This window comes from Lasiodiplodia theobromae (genome assembly GCF_012971845.1).
Source record: "Lasiodiplodia theobromae strain AM2As chromosome Unknown scaffold_8, whole genome shotgun sequence".
NCBI lineage: Eukaryota > Fungi > Ascomycota > Dothideomycetes > Botryosphaeriales > Botryosphaeriaceae > Lasiodiplodia > Lasiodiplodia theobromae.
In genome coordinates, this window is record NW_023336574.1 from 810,204 (window position 1) to 826,746 (window position 16,543).

At 49.2% G+C, this 16,543-nt stretch overlaps 4 protein-coding genes across 4 annotated transcripts; 2 read left to right on the top strand and 2 right to left on the bottom strand.

Annotated features, from left to right (window-relative positions):
- Positions 1–46: 46 nt before the first annotated feature.
- LTHEOB_3253 (Glucanbeta-glucosidase) lies at positions 47–1,499 on the top strand (the record flags this gene model as incomplete). The annotated part of the gene is made up of 2 exons (XM_035512156.1): positions 47–167; positions 217–1,499. 2 exons carry the CDS (start codon positions 47–49, stop codon positions 1,497–1,499), a joined length of 1,404 nt encoding a protein of 467 aa, XP_035363146.1.
- Positions 1,500–1,769: 270 nt separating this feature from the next.
- Positions 1,770–2,437, bottom strand: LTHEOB_3254 (General substrate transporter; the record flags this gene model as incomplete). Its single annotated transcript, XM_035512157.1, has 2 exons — positions 1,770–2,050; positions 2,149–2,437. The coding sequence occupies 2 exons, from the start codon at positions 2,435–2,437 to the stop codon at positions 1,770–1,772; spliced, it is 570 nt and encodes a 189-aa protein (XP_035363147.1).
- Positions 2,438–7,018: 4,581 nt separating this feature from the next.
- Positions 7,019–8,580, top strand: LTHEOB_3255 (Mg2+ transporter protein CorA-like/Zinc transport protein ZntB; the record flags this gene model as incomplete). Its single annotated transcript, XM_035512158.1, has 2 exons — positions 7,019–8,502; positions 8,553–8,580. 2 exons carry the CDS (start codon positions 7,019–7,021, stop codon positions 8,578–8,580), a joined length of 1,512 nt encoding a protein of 503 aa, XP_035363148.1.
- Positions 8,581–14,130: 5,550 nt separating this feature from the next.
- On the bottom strand, positions 14,131–15,197 carry LTHEOB_3256 (uncharacterized protein; the record flags this gene model as incomplete). Its single annotated transcript, XM_035512159.1, has 2 exons — positions 14,131–14,705; positions 14,783–15,197. 2 exons carry the CDS (start codon positions 15,195–15,197, stop codon positions 14,131–14,133), a joined length of 990 nt encoding a protein of 329 aa, XP_035363149.1.
- Positions 15,198–16,543: the final 1,346 nt, after the last annotated feature.

Consider the following 16,543-nt stretch of genomic DNA (forward strand, 5'->3'; position numbering starts at 1 on the left):
ATTACCACAAACTTCCTCTTCAATCCCGAGATCGCAGACTGTCAAGATGGGCCAGTTTGGACGCATTACATTGGTCAATGGAACATACTACGCGTGGAGGCTGGATCCACATATCGACGCCACTCACCAGGTCTCAACGAACATCATCCCCCACACGATCGCGCCAGGTGAGACTCATCATTACTCTTCCAAGAACGACCCCTAACAAGAAACAAGGTCAAACCGCCGAAATCCTCCTCGACTTCCAGCAAGGCCTCTTCACCACCCGCAGCGACACCCAAGTCCGCCGCGTCTACAAACTCGAAGGCACAAGAACCAACTGCTCCTTCCAACTCCTCGTCACCGACGACCCCTCCTCCATCCGCGTCACCTTCGACGGCTTCTCCACGCCCGGCCACCCGAGCGGCTCCGAGTTCGACCTCGGCTGGGTGCACGACGGGAGCGTGCACTTCATCCTGTCGGGCAGCGAGGGCTGCTTCTCGTCCAACCATGGCCCCGTCGCGTGGATGCAGGAGAACCTGCGCAAGCTGGGTCACCGGCCGCTGTACCAGCTCTGCCTGCCCGGCACGCGCAACTCGGGCATGTCGACGCTGGCGCAGCACGCGAATGACGTGCTGGCGCCGTGGCTGCTGTGCCAGTCGCGCGATGTCTATGGGCAGTTGCTGGATGGCGCGCGGTATCTGGATATTCGGCCGGTCATCGGCGCCGGAGAGCTGTGGACGGGGTACTATGGCCGGACGCTGAATTACTTCTGGATGGGAGACCGTGGGCAGCGGCTGCGCGATGTTGTGGATGGTATTAACCGCTTCACAGCCCGGCATAAAGAGCTCGTCATCGTCAACCTGTCGCACGCAATCAATACGGATGTCGGCGCGACGAACTATTGCGATTTGTCGCAGAACGAGTGGGATCGGGTGTTCGACGAGTTCGCGCGCCTCAACGACCGGTTCATCGTCTGCTCCGACCAGGACGCTATGAACCTCACGCGCCAGCCGCTGCGGAACTTCATTGGAGACGACCGGGCTGCAGTTATTATCGTGGTTGAGGCGCCGAATGTGAACTTGGGCAAGTATGAGCACCAGGGCTTCTTTACTCACGAGGAGGTGAACGTGCACAACGACAACCCGAGCCGCGACGACTGCCACGAGATGACACGCGATCAGCTCCGCAAGCTAGACATGATGGACTCGGCGGCTGACCCGCGGCTGTTCATGCTGTCGTGGACGCTGACGCCGCAGGTGCAGAACTTTTCGTTCTCGGGCGGCTGGGATGCGCAGTGGCATGGTCCGGAGTCCAAGAGGTGCGTCAGGAACATGGCGTATTCGGCGAACAAGGAGCTCTTCCTGAAGTGCCTGCCGCACTGTTATGGGAGGAATGTGCCGAACATTTTGTTCGTGGATTTCCTGGAGGGAAGGGATTTCGCGGCTCTGGCTATGGCGGTGAATGATCGTTGCTTCCCTGTCATGCACCCACGGGAGCCACGGGAGTCACGGCTTTGAGTATGGGGATCTGGACGTACGTTTGAGAGATCGTGGTCTCCTTCTTCCTGCATTTGACATCGCTCCTTGACCTGTCTCTGAACGTCTTGGCAACAAATAAACCAAAATGGAAAAGCTTTTTGTATTAAGGATGATTGACTCTGTATTAATGGTGACTGACTCTTCTGTCCTCAACCTCGTAAATTACCGGGATCATCCTCGCATCATTACATCGTTGCTCCAACCGCACAGCACCGCAAATTAACGCATCATCTCCCCAAACTCCCCCCTTTACGCATAAGTACAGCTCGGCGCCGTCGACGCATTCTTCGGCACGATAATCACATCAAAGATGTTGCACTCCGGCGCCGTCGGCAGCGCGCCCGGCTGCACCGAAACGATCCACTCATCAAAGTTGGACCGCGGACACGCCTGGAAGCCGGCGCCGCGGAACTGCAGCAGCTTGTCGTCCCAGTGCACGATCTGCCGGAAGCCCGTCGGCACCTGATCGTCCGCCGGCGCCTTGCCGGGCTCGGCGACCTGCAGGTTCTGGCCGTTCGTGCCGACGTAGACTGCAAGGTTCGGGTTAGTGGTTTGGTTTTGATTGTGTGTTGCAGGGATGTGCGGATGGAACATGTTGTGGGGGGAGGGGGAAGGGAAAGGTACGTACTGGTCTGCGAGTCGCCGTCTGGGTTGTAGGTGGTCAGGCCGATGAGGAATTGCGTGTAGGTCGTCGAGTCGTAGCCTGCGTGGTCGCCGGTGCAGTTGGCTTCGGAGGTGGTGTTGATGGCGAGGAAGCCGTTCTTTGCGACGATGGGTTTGCCGTCGATCGCCGTTTCGTTCGAGAAGGCGCGCAACTCGAATACGGATACGTCGACGTTGGGGTCCGGCTTGGTCTGTGCCGTCACGGCCGAAGCTCCGAGGAGCGCGGAGGTGATGATGAGGCTCTTGAACTGCATGGTGGCTGATTGACTGGTGTTAGAAGGCGAATAAAGAACAAACGACCGGATGAGATGCGCTACCTTTATGTATGAAAACGTGCGGTGGCAATGATCTCCGCGCTAAATTGCAATGTGCTGTACCTGTAGCTGCTAATGTACTAGCGTCACTGTGGAGAAACCTAGTAATACGAGAACTTCGACGTCATTGCTCGAAATACGAGGGAATCATGGTGTCGTCGGACGACGCACGCTATTTTTAAGCCTCCTTCTGCCGCCAAGTTCCGAGCTCATGTCTTCAACACCACTACAAGACTCCTTTTAAATATTACAGCTTGTAGACGAGCCTTCTGTCAAGCTTGTGTCTTCCAACAATGCTATTATCGTATATCACATAAAGTACGAAATTTGTGACCCTATACTATTCTTCTCGATCAAGAACATTCCCGACGAGCGGCCCTTCAGACAGCTAAAATGGAATTACCAGATGAGTACCCCTTTATGTAGTACATTAAATAGTATGAGTTGAGTTCATTGGGTCTATTAATCCTTACAAAGGAAGCCCTCAGTCTCCTTCAGCTGATAATCCTGGCAATAGTTTGTGGTGTCTACGTCGAATACGATCGACCTTTTTGAGACACAAACTACCTCCGTCGCTTTTTCGAAGAGAAATAACAGCCCCCTATTCATTCAATGCACTTTTCCAACTATAACCTATGAAAAAAAAAAAAAAGACCAGGCCTTTTAAACACATTAACGAGAAGATTACGAGTTCTTTTTGTTTCCCAGTGCTTTTTTTAAAATTTGAGTTGGGAAGTTCTTTTGAGAGCACCATTCCCAGGCAACTAGGGTCGGAGGTAAACCAGCTGCTCAATCAGTTCGTTCAAAACAGTCCCGATTGAGGATGGCCCTTGATCATCCAGTCTGCAGAGGCGGAGTAAAGCAGTTCTCTCTAATTAAAGCTGCTCAACGATCTCCATTGCTGCGCTACTCAGCCCAGACATTGCTTTGCGAGAGTTTGAACGTGTGGAGCCTCTTTCGTAATAGACATAGGTCTCGTGCCTGCTGAGTTTGAGTAGAGAAAGCCTTTCAGACTTGACCCGATGTTTAGACATTTCTCTATAATTCTTCTACCTTTCTGAAGTAAGGAACTATTTGAGTAGGAACTCATTTTCGAGGATTCCAAGAAAAGCTTGCTCATTTCCCATCGCAGCTTGGTCAACTTCTAATAACTCTCAGTCAGAATATCATACCATGACTATGGATCAATATCTTTCACTTAAAGCTTCGGACTCCTTCCAATTTAATTGGGCGCTCCAAAATAAGGGTGGTGTGTCACCATGCTACCATTATCTTTGTTTTTAATGCCGGGCACAAGTGATCAGGTAACCAATCAGGCAACCGGACTTTGAGTTAGTACTAGCGCATTAGACTCCTTATACTATTTTCACATTTAACCAGTGCCTATAACGTCACGGTGAGTGCTGTTGCTGCTTTATATATTACTTATACTGGAGAGATCATCTCGGTTATTATTGTGTAGGTTTCCGCACTAAACATGAATCATTTCGCAATACCGAAATCAGTGATTCATCAACCAAGCCGTTGTAGATGATAGTGATCAATACAGAAATAGTCGTACAGGGACTGCGGTCTTAACTAAGGACTAAAGCAGAAAAAGTCAGAGGCGAGGCACATCCAACTGACCGGCTTCGGGTGGGCGATTGGAACGGGTGAGATATCGAAACGTTTCGTTCAGCGCTCTGCTAAAAAGTGTGACATGATGTTCATTGCTCTTACGGAGTCTCTCTGAGCACTGTTGTTGCTTACGGCATATGGCAAGATAATTCAATGCAGGATAGAAAGGGCATTGTGGGATCCAGAAAGATGTACTCTGAAGTCTACTCGCGGTTCGAAAATCTAAGATGTATTTTCCGCGAAGGGTTGCTTCATCGTGTTTGTCACAATGCGCAAACAGGATACGAAATTGGTCGGCTCTTGATTCCCGAGCTTACAGAGCAGACAATCTCGCTGGGAACTCGCCACAACGGCGACTGTATGCTTCACCAAGCAAATGAGCATACCTACTGCGATGGGCTTGTCACACTAAGGCTTACCTGGCGCCCGCACGCCGAACAGATACTTGGCATAGCATGGATGGCGCCAAGTTGAAGATTCGATCATCAGCCGAAGGCGTGCGTCGGGCGCGTCCGCCGTGGGGTCCCGATCCACGCGCCGAAACCTGCGCCAGCCTAACTGTAATAAGACATCCCGATGCGGGATTTGGCGCCTGCTCCCGATATGTGGCGGTTACACCAGGGTTGCTTTTCTTCAGCTGTTTCGGCTAGCACATACGATTTCGGCGTCTGAACCCGTCCTTCTGCAAGTTTCAGTTTCTTCAAAATGAAGAAGGATGCACTTATGCGAATGTTGTTAAAGAATTGTAGCATGCAAGCCTTTCGGCCAATTTCAAATCCTGAACCTGGTGAAGGAAACCGAGTTACCCAACCCCACCTAGAATGAATCAGATTCAGGTGCATCTCTGGAAGGCTCACCCAAATCAACTATACGATGCTGGCGGACTTTCAATATAGCCACAAAATTGAAAAAATAACTCTGGATATTGATCCTGATCATAATCCTTGCACCTTACGTTTTTCTTTTCCTGTCTCACCACTTTGTGAATGTAGCTCCACAAGAAAACATGGAACTGGCGCAAAACCTTCGTGAGATTGCCCTCTTTGGCAGCTTGGCGATAATACGGGTTAAAAGCTTGCCAGGCAAGGTCTTGATCTGCGCGTGTGGCGTCTTGCATGATGGTTGTGCTCATCCCCGCTGAGATGCCTCATACCAGGAATGGGAAGACGAAAATGGGAGGATTCAGGTCTATGCACACGTTCGCGCTGTGCTCAAGTGGGTTCGATTTTGTTACATAATCACTATCGCTCTTGGTCCGTAAAGCCTATTTATATGGCGAATGAACGAGTGCCAATACATCAAGCTACCCTCAGACGCTCCAGAGTTTGCACCCCCAATGTCAAAGCTCCCACAGCATTCGGCTGGGGAGTCGGAAAGCCTGATGGGATCATCTGGGAACTTAGAAGGGCAGCTAGGAGTCACCATCGACGAAATTTCCAATAACATACCAGACACAAGCGAGCGGCCTTCTAAATTTTGGACATGTTAGTATTCCGAGCTTTGTTTGCTATCTGATACTGATGAATATTTACCTAGCTCGTCGACCCAGTACGAACTCAGAATTCGAATGCAAATTTCCTCCCCGGGGCCCAAATGCCACTATCCCAGATGCGGTTGCATATGCCTCTTTCGGGGATGGGGACACAACAGCAAGTGTGACTGCCTTCGGCCAGATCACGCAAATAACTCGATTCCTGGGAATTGGGACCTCTGGTTTCTTTTCTGTGGACCAAGCTGACGTACCAGAGCCATGGTACGTGGAGGATCGAGCGCGAAAACTCATGGAGCTCAGCGGCAGTCTCGACGGGATTGATTTCACTTTTGGTCGATCCCCCCCAAAGTGGATCCACCAGCTCTTCCGGCAGAAGCCGATATTGGAATTTGTTCGAGATCGGTGGCCCAGATTCACGATTGACACTCCCGATGCCACCACCACAATGCAGTTCTTCATCCACGACAGCACCGTTTTCGGCACGTGGACCTGCCAGCCTAGGACCGGTTCTCTTCCAATGGCAGAATCAATATCTTTCAGAGCGACTCAATTAATCCGGGAGCTCGAATTCCTCAATCCTCAACACAGTTTCAACGAGGCATCAAGACGTACCAAGACAGCGTACCAAGTTTGTCTTGTACATGATGAAGAAGGCATTCTCATAGCTCATTCTGCCTCTCCAAATGAGAACGAAAAAATCTCTTGCGGTGTTGGCGTGGTCATAGCTTTCTATGTGAATGGGATACGTCAAAAGATTGAAAAGGCAGAACGCTCTATATGGGATGGGCAGGATCTGTACCAGATCAGGCTTGGACAGAAATAACGTGAGGTTCAATACTCCCATCCACTTGAGATAACGACCGCTTACAAGCTTCAAAAACTACGAGGGGATTCCGAAAAGGACCTTATGTCAGTACCTCCTCCGACGTATCACACATTTGACAAAATACTGGGGAAGTCTCCCTATGCACGACTGACATTTTCCTCGGACAACTACGTGGATTTCATTGTTCGCAGAAACCTGGAGCACATCCTTTCAGTCTGCTGTGTTCACGTGAAGTTGAAGGGAGACTACAGGCCAATGGTCGCTCTGACATGTGGCGATATGTCCGGCCACCGGTTCACAGCTAAAGCTAGCTTGTAAGTCCAGTCTAGTATTCCTACAAAGATGTTTCAATAGTCTCACGATAGAAAGTTTCGCGTTTCAATTCTTGATTTCGGTCTTCAAGTACCTCGGCAAGTCTGAGCTCGATGGCACAGACTTAAGATCGTCCGAGGTAGACTTTTCGTACAAAGACTTTCTGCGCAGGAGAATCCAGAAGACATGCCAAAGCCATTTGAATTGGCTGTTCGGAAAAGCTGAGAACCCGGGGTACGAATTTGCGAAAAGCTACTGGGCAACCGGGAAACCAATGAAAGATCCACGATCTGGTAGAGCTCTCAGCGATGAGTCTTTGGCAGATACGGCTCTTCAGATCCTCAAACATTCGGAGTTTGTAACCGCGATGGACGAGACATCTGAGCACAACCTGAAAAAATCTGCGAAGAGTCGGCTAGAGTATGTCATTCCGTATTGGCTTCAGACACTGGATGAAACGGATAAGCGGGGGTTTTCGGCCTTTCCAAAACCGGGAACTCAACAATATCGTCTCGAAGACCATGTTTGGATCTGGAAAGCGCTGAATTCGATCGAAAACCTAGATCTCGGCACATACTTGAGGGCTGATGGATCTAACGAGGAGCAGCGAATGAGAAGGGGCCCGATGAACTTTGCTGAAGAGAGTTTTACGAAGTTCCCTACACCCATGGCGCCATTGTCTGGAGATTATCGTGCAGACCAAATCCAGCGCAAAGTTCTGAAGCGGTTTACAACCGAAAACACGGCATCGGGGCAACGAATGATCGCTGTTTCGCGGACACCAACAGAGACAAGATTTATGTTCCACTCCACAGACTCTGTCTTGTTGTACAACTCCAATGCTCCATTCTTCGACAAGGCTAGACCGCTGTGGAAAGCGACCATGGAGTCCCAGAAGTTTTATCAGGAGAATGACGAGTCGACCTGGGACAGCCCACTGCGCTATGCTGCAGCTCTAATTATGAGCTTGAACGGCTGCCAGATTACCGGAAAATCGAGCAGAAAGATGTTTGACGAGTCGAGGAGGATATTGCTCAGAATCAGCCCGCCCAACGGTCTCTTCGCTGGTCAGATTGACCCTATCACAAAAGAGCCCCAGATCTTCCAGGATAAAGCGGAAAGGGATTTCTACTGGAATGTCAGCTTCGAGATCCCTGGTATCCTTTGGGAATATGGAGTCCGGATTGCACAAGGTGTGGGAAACAATGGCTCACAAGCAGAGATGCCAGCGCAGTGGGATTCAGCTGTCCTACCCACCGATCTGCAAAACATCAATTTACAAATTGAGGACCCATATCAGGCTAATGATATCTCCAAGATCGAACGATTCTTCCCTTCCTGTACCCTCAATGATCGGAAAGAAATTGTTGAGTTAGCAGACGAATGGCTCTACAGCTATCCAGACTTTTTGGATTTTGACCCTGGCATTCGCCATCGATTTGAGGATTTTGGATCCCTGGGCCAGTGTGGGGTTGCAACGGGGGATCTTCTGTCAAAAGCCATTCGCCAGTTCAAAGAGCGTCAGGGAGATGGATACTCTCCCGTCTTTGCAAATAATTACCTCAAAGGCATTATTGTCGACGTTGGCAAGACAATGAGGAAAAATCAACGCCGAACGAGCAGAAAGATTTCGACTCCTGCTCAAGACCGCGGTACCCCTGACGACATTCAAGTCTGCAACAATGACCAGCTCTTTCGAAAACTAGATGGTCCACGAGTTGCGAAGAAAGCAAAGAAAAGACTGATCTGGATACCAAAGTCAGATGAGGACGCAGCCCTCATTTGCTTCTTAGCCTCACCAGAGTCAGAAAAGATAACGGTGTCATCGTTCTTTGAGCGACACGACCGGAGAGAGGACTTCATATCCGAACATGTGGCAGCAGCATCAAATACATGGACGACAGAATTCCATTTGTCTTGGTACCAACTACATGAAAAGTGCCAGTCATCAGATTCAGGATGCCAAAGGATTGACTTCCTTAGCACTAGGTGGGAGATTGGAAGAGCCGCAGTTGGATTCTTATTCACCGGTGACTTCTTTGACCGCTACTGGACCTGCAGGGTGTTAGAGTATGAACCGAATACCGAGAAAGAACTAGGACCCACAGAGAAATCAAAACGCACAGCGAAACAAGAAGAAAAGCTCAGGGATGCGCTCAAACTACGTTGCAACGAGGGTCCCGATCCAGTCGAGCTTTCTTCACCTCCAGGTGTGGAACATCCTTGGCGGCAACGCAGGGTACTGGAACTTCTTCTAGTTGACTTCATGCTGGATAAAGCTTCGAAGCACCACAGTGAGATGCTACAAGAAGTCATCAAACATTTGACCAAGCTTTTTCCAAAGTCGAAGTTTCCCAAAAGAGGAGGTACCCCAGACATGTGGAACGCGTTTTTCTCCTCACAGATCAACACCAAGACCTACACGGCTTTTAGCAAGCACTGGCCACCTATACACTGCATCTTGCAGATCTTAGAGAATGATTTGAAGGTGATTCTTGAAAAGGTCTCTTTATGGAGTGTTCGTGAAAGAGATCGCGAACCGGAAAGACCTCGGTGGACCATCAACGACGAGCGCAAATACCGACCCGCAATCACGACGTTACTGCTTTCGAACAACCAAAAGGTGCGAGATATTGAGCAACATTTGGCCGATATCCAATCTCTTAGCACCTATCTTACAGGCCGCATCGAGTGTACACGCAACGAATTGAGCCTCCAAAGTGCTGAGAATGTCCGGTTTTTCACACTTGTCACCTCTGTCTTCCTTCCGCTGGGATTCGCAACCGCTATTTTCAGCATGAATGGTCTACCTGGGCAATCTGAACTGACTGGATGGGCTATCTTGGCTGCGGTCTCTGTTTTTGTGACGTTCTTCGTGCTATACTTCGGGGATTTGAACCGACAAATCCTGGAGGCACGTGAACGATTGAGAGCATTTAGAAAGGGACGGGATCACGAGCAGCATGAGAGGGACGATGGAAATGGCAGTGAGGGCCAGTTTGCAACAAGCTATGACACCGCTAATCCGCGAAGTCTGCGTAATCGTTTGGGCCTCGAAAAACGAAAGAAAGGAGAAAAGGATCCTGAAAAATGATTCTGAAAGATCGGATTACAGCTGATTGTGCCAGAGCAAGATTTTCCGCTAGTCGTATTTCCTATGTCCGTAATAGACCACTAAGAGCTCCCTGTATTGTACGCCAAATATACTTGTAAAGCTCCCTCCACAGATTGTATAACACCGAAAAATATGGTCAGAATGAGAACTACGACTGCAATCCAGAAGGTATACCACTGTGGCCCTTTGCGCCGGTCATACCACCATTGTGACATAGTGTTCGGCTCAGCGTCATCAAAGACATGCTTCAACATAACAAGCCGGTCTCTCCAACATAGGAAGTTCTCGACCCGTCGGTCATCTGTTTTCAGTGGACGGCATTTGATGGCTTGGTGGTCTAGCCCATGCAGTAGCCTTTGCCTCCAGAACCAAGCACAGACATTCCTGTTTGCAGGAGGTAATAACAGTGCCATTGTACGCAGTGTTTCTTCAACGAAGCTATCAGTGAAGAGGCCCCTTTACTTCAGTCAGCTAACAGTCTGCATAAGTTAAGAATTGATGCCACTTACTTTGACGCAAGTCGAAGAAAGGTGGCATGATGGAAGAATGCGACCGCTTTGTCGTTATCCATCAGACGGAGATGATCGACTAGATTATTGGTCCAGACTATCCGAATTCCAGCAATACGGTCCAAGTTACGAGCAGTGAAAGCCTTCTCCAGCTTGACGATTTCATTTTCCAAGGTGGGTGATATCGTGAAATGGGCTTGTACACAATCGCTTAGGCTTCCAGTCTTCCAGTCAAGCTTTCCTCGACCAGAAAAAACGTTCGATGCGTAGCCGAACTGCGACATGACAAGAAGTTGAGCGATGAGGTCGATTGAAGTTTCAATCATAGCTTCGGTGACTGTCGCCGGGAGTTTTGAGTGCAAATGCTCTTTTATTTTTTCTCGTGTCATGAGAGGATTGCGCACTTTCTTCGCAATGTCGAGGATTTCACGATGGGTTCTGACGCACACATTTCTACCGCCGTTGATCAATGCGAGGCTGCAGGTCTCGTTGTAGTGCGTTAAGATTGGACCACGGTCTAGACTTTTCATTCGTGTTCGATCGGAGTTTAGGGAAATACCCCAGAGCTCTTGAAGGAAGCAATCATGTGCCGCTGGCGAATGGAACGGCACAGTCAGTGAGGTTTCTAGGACTTCAAAAGATTGCATTGTAGCTTCTGCTGGCCGCATGCTGACTTTGGAAGTATTTAGCATTATGGATATGCTCTAGAATCAGAGGTAAGGTTTTTGCACGAGGCTGCACCCGTCTCAAGCTAGCTGCATGGGGCTGTGTTGATATGCATATGCTGTAAGCTTTAGGCTGCAACAAAAACAAGTTTTTGTCCTGTTGCACAAGGTTGAAAGCAAGGCATTCAGCCTGACAACACAGCCCCGCTGCTGCGCCTCGTTAATGTGGAATGATATACACTTGTGGTGTCTGCCTAACATCGTTCATGGCGTTTCCCCCGCCTTTTCCGTGTAGGGCAGTGTCCAGATCTACGTTCAATTCCAGCTCCGCTGATCAACGTCCCGAGCAATAAACCGTTCCGACAACCTCTCATTTCATAGATTCCTTCCACCTTCTATGGCATTCTAAACCAAATTTCGTCTTTCCATGTGCTCTACTCACCGATGCGGACCCTTCAGCTAGCAGAGACCCGTCATGGGACTCCAGAAGTCAACAAACCTGGAGTCCTTTCTGGCCTGGTATCGAAGATTGCAAGCACAATTTCATCGGTGATACCCACTGGTGTCATTGACGAATCTGATCCTGTTAGGAACGACGAAGTCAAGAACTCGAACTTCATCGGACCATTCATTTGCCGCGTCGGACAATACAAGTGCTGGGAAGCGAAGGGCGAGGTTACAGAAACTTTCAGCCTAGTCTCACGAGAGATCAAAGATTACCTCGAGACCCATAGTGAGCCAATCCCGAGGCCGGTCATCTGGTCTCTGTATATAGTTGGTCGGACCGTACGCACCGCTGTTCCGACTATCATTTTTGCTGTCCGTGGAAGATATATCGGAAAAGAATCAGGAAAGAAGTTGAAGACAGCTCCATTCTGTCTCGGTATCCTGGGTTTACCACAGGAGACTGCAAATCGCCCCCAGGAACCAGAAGGCTTGTCCCTCTTAGCAAGGGAGAACGCTGTGGCACTCACTTGCAAGTGTCTACATGCATCACTTCCAGTAATCCAGCTGGACCGACTGGAGGGCGCCTCGATATCCGCCTTTCAAACACGCGAGATGGAACAAATCACAGTCACAATGTACGAGAGGCAACAGCAGGGTCTATACTTCGTTTCAACCATGAAACATACATTCTTACCGCGGGCCATGCTTTCCTTGAGTCATCTGACTTTGATCAGTTCGAACTGAGCGATGATGACGAGTTGGACATTGGCGAGGATGCATTTGATGTGGGAGATGGGAATGCCAGGACGACAGCCCCAAATTCTGAAGACGAAGACGAAGATGAAGATTCCTACTACCAGGGCGAAAGGCAAGTCGTTGATGACATCATCTCCGCAAGTCTAGACATATTGGACACCAACACATCACCGTTGGTTGCATCCCGCTTAGCAGGCCCAGTCCTCTCACACGATGATACTCAACCAGGATTGGACTATGCTCTGCTTGAGTGTGGGCAACCAGGGCAAAACTATTTCACCTGCGTTCGAATACCCACTCGAAGTGGCTACTACAACCGGTTTCCAGAAACTATTGTGGGCCCAGGATTCCGCAGTTCTTCTGTTCTTTCCGTCACTAGCTCTGGGGAGCTTCTTGTCGGCACCATCAACGAGGCCTCGTCCTACTTGACTAGCACAAGGCAACCAACTTGTCAAGAACTCTGGACTGTGAGGTTTCGCAACGGTGGTCGTTTGAAAAAAGGCGACTGCGGTTCTATTGTCATTGACCAGGGGACATCAGAAGTCTATGGTCATATAATCTGCGGCGACCCGGAACACGGGTTTGCGTATGTGGTCCCCGCTTACCACGTCATTGAAGACCTTAGACAACGCTTTGGTCAAAATGGGGAACTGGCAACCATATCAAACACACAAAATATGGCCTTCACGATTACCGATGGCTCCTCACCCTTACCACGAGACGTAGGACCACTAATCAGAAATACGGGAATGATGACACGCATGTCGGGTCTCTTGATGCTTTGTCCATGGACACGGAATCATATCGTGAGTTCTGAACTCGCAAGATTAGACAAAATCTTCCAGTGTGAGCTGCGGGCTCATAGTGAGGAGTTTGTGAATGATCCAACACGGGAAGAGAACACGGGCTCCCAGCTTTTGAGCTGCCTTCACGATGAGATATTGCAAAAGCTACTGGAGCTGGACGTTTCTGGAAATCCTACAGCTGCTGAAGCACATAGGAAACTAGTGACTGAAGTCAAAACTATTTCAAGCCACGTATTCAGAGCCATTGAGCTGTTTGCATTGGTCGACTTGAGTGGAAGGATCAGTGGGTAAATCCCATTCTTTAGATCAGCTAGAAGCTAACCCGCCTTTCAGGACGTATGGGCACGCACCCAGACGAGGATCAGGCGCAGGAAGAAGAAGAGCGAATGAGCAGACTTCCTTAGTTGAGAGAACGCCAGCACTTCCGTGTTAATATTCCATCATCTATTATTACTGGGTTTTTATCGCGCAGTACAGGAAATGAAACGGACATTTCAAGAAGCAAGAAATCGGCGTCCTTCACTTCTTCAAGACCCAATAAATCTATCACGGGTAGGAGTGGTCCACGAAGTAGGTAGGCTGCCCCACGAGTCGACGAAAAGGTAACTTGGCTACAACCTTGTGGTCGGGACTGAAAACTGACAACCTGGCTTTCGATACTAAACTCGACTCCCACATCACAAATTGAACGTCGGACTGTTTGGAGCATTCATTGTCCGCATGACTATCTTTTCTGGCGACCATGTCTTGACGTGGTGAAGTTTCGGTGTCTTTATTTTGTTTTATTGGTGGAGATATTGGAGAGCATATACATAGTCCCAGGAGTGACGTTATTCAAACCTTTGTTGACACATTGCAAACATTTTCTTGCTCCTTAATGAAGGATGAAATCATATTCACATCACAGAAGTATTGAATTCGCTGTCCGCTGCAAGGGAACAGTTACACACAGGAGAGCACTAGCAGGTACAAATGGAACCTGAAAGGAATGACAGAAATATGCAAAAAAAAAGTTTTCAGGAGTCGCGTAATGCATATCTGAAAAGTCAGGTTGTGAAACCGCCTTGCTCGGAATTGATGAATTGATTTCATTCGCGCCACCCCGAGCAATCCCCTCCGGCTTGGACGAAGACCACCTGAACAGCAGAAAATGCTGCTACCACGGCAAAGATATCAGTCCGCTTGGCCGTAGTAAAGATGGCCAGGCAAAGAGAAATCAACACGTTGAAGGCCGCGATGATCCCTAGACGTGCCTTCATGGACTGGACGGAATACAGAACCACAATAGAGGCGATTGGAAGCAGAGAGGCTAGGGTAGTTGATATCAAAGAGGTAAGGCGGAGAAGCGTACTTTCCTCATACTGGACAAGACCATTAATAGATGGTTTTCGAAATCGATCGAACCCCCATTTGAACCACTTCTCCATGCACTTGCCCATAATGAGGTTGGAGAACATGTCTTCTTTCGGCCGTGGTAGGAGTGCGACTATATCGGGTTCGTAGCCATCGGGCTTTTTGATAGTCCCCCACACCTCAGCATCAATACCATCGAGAGCGAAAGGCCCCATGTGTCTTGACGCAAGGTATTTTTGGATGTGACCCAAATCAGATCTTCCAGGCGGCTTCATGGGCAGAATATGAGATTGTTGGATGAGTGCTCTATCTATATCAAGTCAGTTCTTCCACTGCATTCGTGCAAAAAAAAAAAAAAAAGACAACTGAAAGCAACATGGGACTTACTATATTTGTCGAGCTTCTCCCGGGCATCGTGAACGAGTTTTGCTTGAGGATGATCCCCATCTTTGAAATAGAACCAGTCTGTAGCATAATATTGCTCACAGCCGGATTTGCCATGATCTTCTTTCTGCAAGTCTTTGAGTTGGTCTTCGATATCCATCAGCTCAGCTTGAAGATACAACAGGTTCAGTTTGTTCAAGAAGCCAAATCGCCGAAAAGCGGCAGTCTCTGGAGCAACGCCCATCCGTTCGGCTAGTTTCGGATAACCGGGTGGAAGGTCGTCATCCTGTTGTGCCTCACCGTCTCTGAGTTGCTGATTGGTTGGTCCGGCGGGGGCACTTGCGATTGGGGCTGCGGTTGGAGAAGTCCGGGCGGTGCTTGTGACATCTTGCAGTGGGATTCCAGGCGTTTTGGTCATGATAAGACAAATGAAAGCACCTGAAACCTGGCAAACTGAAGCCTGAAGGTCAGGTAATAGCCGCAGGTAAAGGGTAAGCACAGACGCCTTTAATAAGGAGGGAAATAAGGCAACAGGGCTACTAAGGCTCAAGGATATGGACCTGCACATATATCCTCTTCAGTAGAAAGCGGGGACAGAAGCCAGCACTCATGCCTGACAGCATGCATGAAAGCGTGGCTTTCTCTGACCGGGATCTGTAATGCACGCCTGATTATTTGCTGTTGAGCAGCACAGGCTCAACGAATACCACAGAAAACGCGGTGGGCATTTCTTAGAACAGAAACCTTTGTAAATTTGGTTAGGAATCAGTTCAGTATTCATATGGCAATCAACCCACGGCACGATAGAAATCGTAGGTGGGATACGGTGCAGAAGCTAGGATCCATAGCACGCGGGGTAAGCTGACATAAGAGCATCTATTGGCCCGTCTTCAATAGGGTAGATATATTACCCTGTTACAAGGCTGTGCAAGAGCGCCTTACTTCTGCTAAATGACCAACATGACTCCATTTTGAATGCTACAGCATGTGATTGTTGGCAAAGTGTTAGGTATATTCTGACTGGTGGCTGCATCAAGGCGAGCAATGGCAGCGTGGCAGCGTGGCAGCGTGGCACCTGGGCTTCCTCAGCGCCGGGTATTGTTTCAGTGGTCCATCGCGTGTTAAGCGCAGATCGCGGAAATTGAGTTTCTTAGAAAAGAAACCCGTGAATAATCATGGAGCCGAGAGCTGCCTTGCGCTACAAATGGGAGTACGCTGTCACATTTCTTTTTTCGAGAGTGGTTGGGTGAGGCCTATGGGCTGAAGTTAGTGTTCCTTAGGTCGGTAAGGATGCTACGAGAGACGGGACTCTGCCCCTCCTCACGGGTCACTCTGACGGTGGGGCAAAAATTGAGCAACGGGGCGTTCCACGCATGTGCGCGTTGTACACTCAGCACATTGCGTACTTCAGACCTTCCAGTACAAATATCGGTCGTAAAGTTTCATCAAATTCATATTCCATGCTGACAGTGAGACTTAAGAGACAATCTAAAAGACTATAACACCACGTAGGAAAGTAAAGGTTCGTTGGTGATGCATGTGCTTCATTGCGGCGTTATTGCAAAGTCTTATCCTCATGGGGCACGTAGCAGACAAGTAGAAGGACATGGCAATGGAGGGCGTGTGTGCCGCTGCTCCGATGTGAAGGTCAGATTGTGTTGGACAGCATGCAGCCGTGCCCAAGTCATGGTGGGGTTAGGTGGCATCGGTAGGATGGATAAACCACGCAGGCAAATGACCTACCTCGCGTTGACGGGCTCATGC